Below are 9,644 nucleotides of genomic sequence, written 5' to 3' on the forward strand. Positions count from 1 at the left end.
AGAGATAAATAGAGAGATATAGTTATAGATATGTATACATATATACCCCCCCCATATATATATACATACATACACACACACACACACACACACATACACACACATTCTCTCACCTAGGAGATATGTTCAGGTTCAATCCCTTCTGAATTTCTGTTGTTGTTGTTGCTGTTTGTCTTCATTCTCAAAGAGGACCATGTCACTGGATGTTGTCCTGACTTGTGGTTAATTGGATTTTTAAGTGGAGGAGAGCTGTATAAAGTCATCAAGCTCACTCTCTTCTCTAGAGCTATCTGGCTCCAGTGGCAAGCTATATATTAGGATAACTAGATATGACCCTGCATGTTCAAGATAATTGGGGTAAATTATTTGCCCAGGGTTACATAGTTAGTAAGTGTCTGATATCAAATTTCAACTCAGGTCCTCCCAACTTCAGGGCCAGTGCTCTCTCCACTGTACCACCTAGCTTCCCCTGCTCTGTCATTACTGGGGGCAAGGGATTACCCCAAGTTTTATATCCAAGGTTTGACCGCCTTTCCCATAAAATGCCAATTCCACAATGAGTACACATAGTAAACAGCAAAGAAATACATTTTTTTCAAAATCACAGCAAAAATAGGAGTCAAAGAAGGTGTATCAAGAAGGATTAAACACCAGACATTCAGAGTGAAATATTTCTCCCAGTGGGAGCAAGATAACTTAGCTCAACCAAGTAAAATTCTTACATCTTACCCAAAGGGAAACTTGCTATCTGTACTATAAAAACTGAGGAGAGGTTAGTGATTGCCAGCTTATCTCATGTTTTCTGAATTTTTTTTCCTTTAACAACATGAAGACTGGGCTTACCCTCTTCCATTTTTTTCTATCAAAGCTGGAAGTCAAGGGGCAGAGACAAGATGGTGGAGAGAAACCAGGAAGTTGCCTGAGTTTTCTTGAATCTCCCTCCAAAACAACATTAAATGAAGCCTCTGATTGGATTCTGGAACAATGGATCCTACAAAAAGACAGAGAGACACAATCTTCTAACTTGAAATAATTTGGAAGACTTCAGAAAAGGTCTGTCTCATTTGGGGAAAAAGGGGAACACAGCTCAGCTCAGTGCAACTCAGTGCTGAGGGGGTCTGGGCAAGTCAGTAGGAGGCTCCAGGCCACAAAATAGATGAACATCTGAGGCCCCTTGGTCCTGGTTTAGCAGGCTGGTGACACAGAAGGCCAGTTGTGGGACCCACCAGCATGTGCTGAGAGGGCAAACTGCCAACTAGAAGACCACCCACAGGACAGGTGCAACTAGGCCAAGCCATCCCAGCATAGGGAGCAAGTCCATGGAGGTGAGGAATCTGCAAGCTACAGAGGCCTCAGAGCAGAAAGCCAGTGACCAGGCCCTTATTCCCCAGCACAAGAAGCTTGCAACAGTGGCCCCTATGCCCAGGAGCAGAATTCAACTTTAAAAAAAAAAAAGAATAATATTAAGCTACAATATGAATAAGAAACAGAAAAGGGTCTTTACCATTGATAACTTCTATGGTGACAGGAAAGACCAAAACACAAACTCAGAGGAGGACAATACTGTCAAAATGCCCACCTGTGAAGCCTCAAAGAGGAAGATAAATTGGTCTCAAGACAAAAAAGCTTAATGGAAGAGCTCAAAAAGGATTTTAAAAATCAAATGGGAGAGGTAGAAGGAAAATGGGAAAAACAAATGAGAGAAATGAGAGTTAAACAAGAAAATTATGAAAAAAAGAGTCAATAGCTTGGAAAAAGACACACAAAAATTGATTGAAAAAAATTACTTAAAAAGTACAATTGGCCAAATTGGGTAAGGGGGGGCAAATAGAAAAGGAGGTGCAAAAATTTACTGAGGAAAATAATACCTTGAAAACTAAAATTGGGCAGATGGAAGCTAATGACTCCATGAGACACTAAGAATCCATCAAACAGAATCAGAAGAATGAAAAATAGAAGAAAATGTGAAATACCTCATCAGAAAGACAACTGACCTGGAAAATAGATCCAGGAAAGATAATCTAAGAATTATTGGGCTACCTGAAAACCATGATTTAAAGAAAGAGTCTAGATATCATCTTGTAGGAAATTATCAAGGAGAACTCTCCTGATATTGATGAACCAGAGGATAAAAGTCATTGAAAGAATCCACCAATTACCTCCTGAAAGGCATCTCAAAAAGCAAAACTCCAAGGAATATTGTAGCCAAATTCCAGAAAGGGGGGTACTCATACAAGGGAGGGCAGAAGCAGGGAAGGAAAGGGGAAAAAAGGGAGGGTAGATAGAGGGAGGCATTTCTTTAGACAATGTTTTATAGTTGTATTTATTTTAATTCTCTATGTCCTTGTAAATCAACTCTCAGATATTTCAGTTATTTAAGATGGAACTGTTTTTGTTTCTTTTTTCTAATATTAGTGGTATTCACAAATTCATATTTTTTAACATCCAAAGGATTTCTATGGAAATCAATATACATATAGATATACCTGTTCTCTTATTTTTTCACATGCATCATGATTGTAGTTAGCCTTTCTTGCATAATGTCAGATACTATAGGAGTTGGGGAAATATTTTTTTCACCCCTGATCTTATTAAGAAATCTTGCGGGGTGGGGGGGAGCAGCTAGGTGGTGCAGTAGATAGAGCACCAGCCCTGGAGTCAGGAGTACCTGAGTCCTGAGTTCAAATCTGGCCTCAGACACTCAACACTTACTAGCTGTGTGACACTGGGCAGGTCACTTAACCCCAATTGCCCCACAAAAAAATTATCTTCGAATGTTTTTCCATTTCACATAATGATGGTTCTTGGTTTATGATATTCTATAAAATCTATTGTATTCCTATGTTTTTTAGTATTATAACAAAAATAAGTGTCATATTGAATTGAAGTATTTTTATTCACTTATTCATACAATCCTGTAGTCTACTGATTTTGTTATTAGCATGCTTAATTATTCTGATTAAAAGAAAAAACATGAGCCATGTAACTAACTCACTGAGGAAGGAAGGGGAGTGAGTTGGGGGTCTGTGTACAACTGCTCTCAGGATTTTAGTTGATTTGTAGATATTAATAGCATGGACCTCAAAGGAGAAAAAGTTACTGAGTGATGGAGGTAGGAGGAAAACCTGAAAGTGGCAAAGAACAAGGAGTTTTTCATCTCCCTTGTCTCAATCAGGGAGCCAAGTAGAATGAGTAATGGTTCAGGCAGTACTGGAAAGGATGGACAAGTGGGTTATGTAATCTGCAGGGAACCAAATTTCAATAATAGCTAGTATATGGAGGAAGTAGGAGAGGAAATAATTTAGGATGAAGGGAAGTTTGTTGTCTATGCATCAGATATTCCAGATGACACAGAAGGGCTGGGTGCTGTTTGGTTTAAATTTTGGAGTGGCAGGATTAAGGGAGTTGGGAATAAGGAATCACGTAGTGGGAGGGTGGGAAATAGGGTTTGGAAGATGATCTACAGGGGTTCAGAATCACTGAGATATGAAGAGTATGACCAAGTGTGGGAATATTCATCATTGAAGAGATCAGACTGGAGGTAAGAGAAGTATAAGGTTGGAGACATAGTGAGATGGTCAGATGGAAGCCCCTGCTTCAATACTTCTCTGAAGGCTAGGGTTTAGAGACAAAATGATGCAGCAGACAGAAGTTGAATCTTCACAACAGAAGAAAGAAATCCTATTCTATAACAAGATTGTTTCTCTTTGCAACAAAGCTTCTTTATATCCCAATTGGGAGATTAGACTGGCAACATGAGGTTGCAGTTGATGCTTTGTGCAAATATAACAAAAACTGAAAATATTGGATGTTGGAGGGGAAGTGGGAAAAGCAGGATGCTAATGCACTGTTGGTGGACATCCCCCAAAAGAGAAAAAGACATAAATGTATAAAAATATTTATAGCAACTCTTTTTGTGGTGGCTGAGAATTGAAAGTTAAAAGAATGCCCATCAATTGTGAAATGGCTAAACAAGCTGTGGTATATGAAGGTGATGGAATACTATTTTGCTATGATAAATGGCAAGGAGGATGATTTCAGAAAGGCCTAGAAAGACTTATATGAATTGATGTATGGTGAAGTGAGCAGAACCAAGAGAACATTGTACACAGAGACAGAAATATTGTTTGATGAAAAACTGTGAAAAAACAACTATTCTCAAAAGTACAATGATCCAAGATGATCCCAAAGATGAATCAATGGTGTAATGTGGTAGGCAAAACAAAAGAATGCAGTCTTTGCCTTCTTTAATAGGGGTTTGGATTCCAGAAAAAATGAAGTGAAAGTCCTTATGTAATCTGATGTACTCCTATATGGGCCCCATGCAGAATTCTGTTTTTAATTTTGGACATTACATATTAGGAATGACATTGGCAAACTAAAGGGCCTCTAGGCAAAGACTACCGGAATGGTAATGATCCTGAGTCTAAGTGATCTGAGGACAGGTTGAAGGAGCTGGAAATGTTTTTCCTGAAGAAAAAAGACTCAAGAGGGGCAGCTAGGTGGTGCAGTGGATAGAGCACTGGCCTTGGATTCAGGAGAATCTGAGTTCAAACCCAGCTTCCAACATTTAACACTTACTAGCTGTGTGACCCTGGGCAAATCAGTTAACCCCAATTGCCTCACCAAAAAAAAATACTCAAGAATAATGCTTTAGCAATTTTCAAATACTTGAAAAATTGTCATGTGGAAGAGATTTTTTATTTTGTTCTTTAGTCATTTCAGTCATGTCTGACTCTGACCCAATTTGTTGTTTTCTTGATAGAGATAATGGAAAGATTTTCCATTCCCTTCTCCAGCTCATTTTACAGATTAGGAAACTGAGGCAAACAGAGTTGTGACTTGCCCAGGGTCACACAGCTAGTAAAGGTTGGAGACTCAAAGATGAGTCTTCCTGACTTCAGACCTGGAACTCTATCTAATGTACCACATAGCTGCCCCCAGAAGAGAGATTCGGATTGCCTCATTTAGGTTTAAGAAGTTGAAACTAAGAGCAATGGTTGGAAATTGCAAAGTTATAAGTTTCCTGTAAAGAAAAACTTCCCTCCAATTGTAGATATTTAAATTAGGAATTGGATGCCTTCAGTGGTATTGGGTTTCGCTTCATTATAAGTTTTTAAGCAAAGGCTGGATGGCCACTTGTTGGATATGTGGGGGCTCTTTCAGGTACGGGTTGTACTAGACAGTTACTACTCTCAAACTCTCGAATTCTATTATTATATTTCTGTGACTGAGGCTACAAGTCCAAGTAAGGAATTGTAAGTCCTACAACAGGGATCATGGGCTTATTATTTCTTCATAATGACACTAGTTCCTTTTCACTATGAATAACTGTAACAATGATGCTTTGATTTCTCGATTTTGCAGGCTATAAATGTAAGGGTTTAGTGTTGGAGCCACCACAGAGAACATGACTGTGGCCACCAGGTCTTCATCTCTCCCCTGTGTATCTGTCTGGCTTGGGGGCTGCAAATAAACACCCACTAGAGTCCCATAGAATAGCCCAACCACACATAGATGGGACCCACATGTGGCAAGTGCTTTGCGCACACCCCCAGTTGCTCGGACTTTATACACAGCAGAGCCAATGAAGGCATAGGAAGTGACAATGCAGACAGCAGGTAATAGGATGATGGGCCCTCCTTCAATTAGGATAACTAGGTAGTTGAGGGAGGTATCAGAACAGGCAAGATGCAGCAAGGGATAGACATCACAGTAGAAGTGTGGAAGGGCATGGTTGCTACAGAAGGACAATCGAGCAATGAGCAATGTGTTAAACAGAGAGTGCAAGGCTGTTCCCACCCACACAGACCCCAGGAGCATGCCACATCGTGGTAGGGTTACTATAGTAGCATAGTGAAGTGGTCGGCATATAGCCACGTATCGATCCCATGCCATGGCAGCTAACACATAGCTATCCACATTCCCTGACATGTGGAAGAAGAAGACTTGGGTGAAACAGCCTGAATGGGTGATAGTCCTGTCCCCTGTCAGAAGGGCATGGAGAAGTCGTGGCACTGTGGTAGAGATGAAGAATAAGTCTGCCAGGGACAGATTCACCAGAAGCAAGTACATAGGTGTATGGAGATGTGAGTCTGATCCAATGGCAACAAGAATCAGCAGGTTTCCCAGGAGGGCTGCCAGGTACAGAGCCAGAAATAGAGGTAACAGGATCTCTTGGTGACTGGAAAAGGCCAGAAGAAGGAAATCAGAGGTGCTAGTCTGGTTTTCCACTGTTGTATTGCTGGTTGGTCTGAGCCTGGGTTTAGGAGGAGAAGAAATAAACTAAGAGAGATTCCTAGGTTTCTTTCTAAAACATCAATCTATCCACAAAGTATAGATTATGTGGTGAATAGAGTGCTGGATCTGGAATCAGAAAGAACTGAATTAATATCCAGCCTCAAACACTTACAACCCCAATAGTTGGAGGTCAACAAAGGAACAGTATGTCTGGAATCAAGGGTGGACTAAACGGAACCTGGGAAGTTGGACTTCATTCTTTCCTAAAAGCAGTGGGAAGTCACTGCAGCTTCCTAAGCAATTGAGGAGATGGTCACACTTAAACCATGCAAAGAGAAATGAAACAGCAACTTTATTGGTTAAACCTCTTTTTGTGTGTGATATCTTATGACTTGGTGACATTCAGCCCCTTAGTCAAGCATTCCATCCTCCATGCCTGACCTTTTTGGCTTCTTTTTGGGTCCCAACTAAAACCTCACATCATACAGTGAGCCAACATCAACCCCTCTTAATTAATCTTAATTAAGCCTTCCCTCTATTAATTATTTACTTTTCTTTATCGACTCCTCCATTAGACTATAAACAACTTGAGTTTATGGGGCTGGCTTTTGCCTCTTTTTAAGTAGCTCACTATGTGTGGTTGGGCTTTTCTATGGGACTCTCGTGGTGTTTATTTACATTCCCCCAAGCCAGACGGATATACAGGGGAGAGATCAAGACCTGTTGGCCACAGTCAGGTTCTCTGTGTTGGCTCCAACATTAAACCCTTACATTTACAGCCTGCAGAATCGAGAAATCAAAGCATCATTGTTATAGGTATTTATGGTGAAAAGGAACTAGTGTCATGATGAAGAAATAAAAAGTACATGATCCCTGTTGAAAGACTTAAAGCTCAGCCAGAAAAAAAAGACCTGTTCTATTTATTTCCTGTGCATCTCCTTGAGGGAATGACTTCTGAAATTATTTTGTAGACTGGTCAAGTTCCTTTGTAAGATTGCATTATAGTATAAACAGTTGGACTGGAGGGACTCCTTCTTTATTTATAGGAAAAGGGTCAGAGAAGTGCTGAGTGCATCCACCTTTCTCCTCCTTTAGTGGAGACTCCTTACTTGTACTGATGCATCTCCTAGACTCTAGATTGCTGATGCTGGGTTTGCTTGATACAATTTTACCAGCTGGAGTTCTCCATATGAATGAAGTCATAGTTTTAGTTGAAAAATATAAATGGAAACTAATGTGTCCCTTAACTATTTCATTAGAAAATTTATTTTAATTTTACTTGTTGAGATGTCCACCAAAGATATGAAAAACAGGAGAGAATGAAAAAGAGGATTCTTTTAAGTGTTTTCCTTGAGGCCCTGAACTTGTACTCTGACTGATGAAAACCCAAATTCCTCTTTGCATTTGGCCTGTTCATCTCTTACTCAACAAACATTTAAGTGCCTACAATGTGCTTAATTCTAGCATGGAGAAACTAGGTGGTATATTGGGTACAATGCCAGGCCTGGAATCAGGAAGTCCTGTGTTCATATTTGTCTGTAGAGACTAGCTGTCTGACCCTAGGTCAGTCACTTAAACCTGTTTGCCTCGGTTTCCTTCTTTTTAAAATGCACTGGACATAAGAAAACAAACAAAAACAGAGAAGAAAAAAAAGAAAAAAACCCCCTACCTCCAACTGGACAACTAGGCTTCACATTGCCCTATGCTAAACTCTGGGGATGCAAATGCAAAAAAAAAACCCCACATTAAGAAGACCAGGGGAAAGGGAAGAGAATGATGTTCCATAAAGACAAATCCAGCCAAAAACAACTGATGGAAAATGTAGATTCCCTGGAAAAGGCAAAGCTTTCCATAAAGGGAGTAGTTACTTGCTCCACCCTCCAGACTCTTTCCCCACCCCTCCCCCAGTCTGAGGGGAGAGACTACTGATGTATTGAATATTAAAGATGAATGTGTCTCCAAGATGATGGGATTTCAAGTGATGAGCTTATCATGGGGGAGTGCAAGTGAGAAGTTGATAGCAAAAGTTCCATCCATGGAAGGAGACATTGGAAGGAGTTTGTCACTGCACCTTCTCTGTTTGAAAACATCATTTTAACATTCTGCTTTGTTGGGGGTCTCTATTCCTTTTTCAGCTTCCTGTCAGAAAGCAACTCGGATTCAGCAACAGTTTCAGATCTACAAGGTGTTCTTCTTACAACCTCCCTGTCAAATGGGTGGCTGGTCTATTACTATCCTTATTTTACATATGAGTAAATTAAGCCTTCTGAAAGGTTTAGGGGCCTCTTACCATTGGTGCTAGGAGTGATTTAGAATTCAGGGTTGATGATAAATAAAAGTATAAATGAAGGATATTAGTACAAAGAAATCAAAAGTTGTGCTTGGGGGCAGCTAGGTGGCACAGTGATAAAGCACTGATCCTGGATTCAGGAGGACCTGAATTCACATCTGGCCTCAGACACTTGACATGTACTAACTGTGTGACCTTGGGCAAGTCACTATTTAACCCTTATTGCCCCACAAAAAAAAGTTGTGCTTAAATGTCTAGAGAGCAGTGATACAAGATCTTTATACTTGATGGCCAGATACTTGCATCACTTTAGTTTCAGCTCAGCCTAATGATATGTGATTCTAAGAAAGACCTCATTCCTTGGCTTCCAATCAGGTTAATTTTTGTTGTTGTTTGTTTCTTTGTTTGTTTTTTAATGGAGCTACATTTTCTCTCTGGTATTTACTGTAAGCTAGACACTTTGCTTTCCTTAATTCAATCTGAGCCCTCTTGTTTTGGATCCTGACAGAGCTGAGATAAAAATTCAAAGAATCTTCTGGTGATCATACCCTTGTGGAGTATATGAAAATATTCTTGATGGAAGAAAATGTATGCTTCCTTAAAGGATTGGAGAGATACTTCACACTTAACTTCCTTTGAGGTCACATGACTGGTCATACACTGCAAGGCTTAAGAATTCTGAAGTCTTTTTAATAGTTTTTTATCATGATTGTGGAAGTTGATGCATGTTTCAGATTTCCTAAGCACTCTGAATCCTTCATGTTCATTTCTTTCTGCAATCAATGAGTATTCAGTTTCCCTCCAGTTTTTGGCTACTACAAAAAGTGTTGCTATAAACATCATTGTATAAGAGATTTTTGTCCCCTCTGTCTCCTTGGAATATATGCCTAGTAGTTTTATCAGGTAACCTGGTGGTCATAGGAGACATAAAATTAGTTGACTTAAAAAAATAATTATAACATAGTTTCCAGAATGGTAAGAGTGGTTCATAGTTCTATCAACAATTTATTAGTGTGCTTTCCATCCCATAGCCCATGTAAAACTTAACATTTAAAGCTTTGACAATCTGAAAAGTGTGAGGTGACTTGGAGTTTATTTAATATGGTTGTTTGTA

At 39.7% G+C, this 9,644-nt stretch overlaps 1 protein-coding gene across 1 annotated transcript; it reads right to left on the reverse strand.

The window, feature by feature from the left end:
* Positions 1-5,307: 5,307 nt before the first annotated feature.
* LOC122739408 (olfactory receptor 1J4-like) lies at positions 5,308-7,363 on the reverse strand. Its single transcript, XM_043981166.1, has 2 exons — positions 7,350-7,363; positions 5,308-6,259 (listed from the first exon to the last, which is right to left on the reverse strand). Exons 1-2 carry the CDS (start codon positions 7,361-7,363, stop codon positions 5,308-5,310), a joined length of 966 nt encoding a protein of 321 aa, XP_043837101.1.
* Positions 7,364-9,644: the final 2,281 nt, after the last annotated feature.

The sequence above is a fragment of the Dromiciops gliroides genome, chromosome 2 (genome assembly GCF_019393635.1).
Source record: "Dromiciops gliroides isolate mDroGli1 chromosome 2, mDroGli1.pri, whole genome shotgun sequence".
Classification (NCBI taxonomy): domain Eukaryota; kingdom Metazoa; phylum Chordata; class Mammalia; order Microbiotheria; family Microbiotheriidae; genus Dromiciops; species Dromiciops gliroides.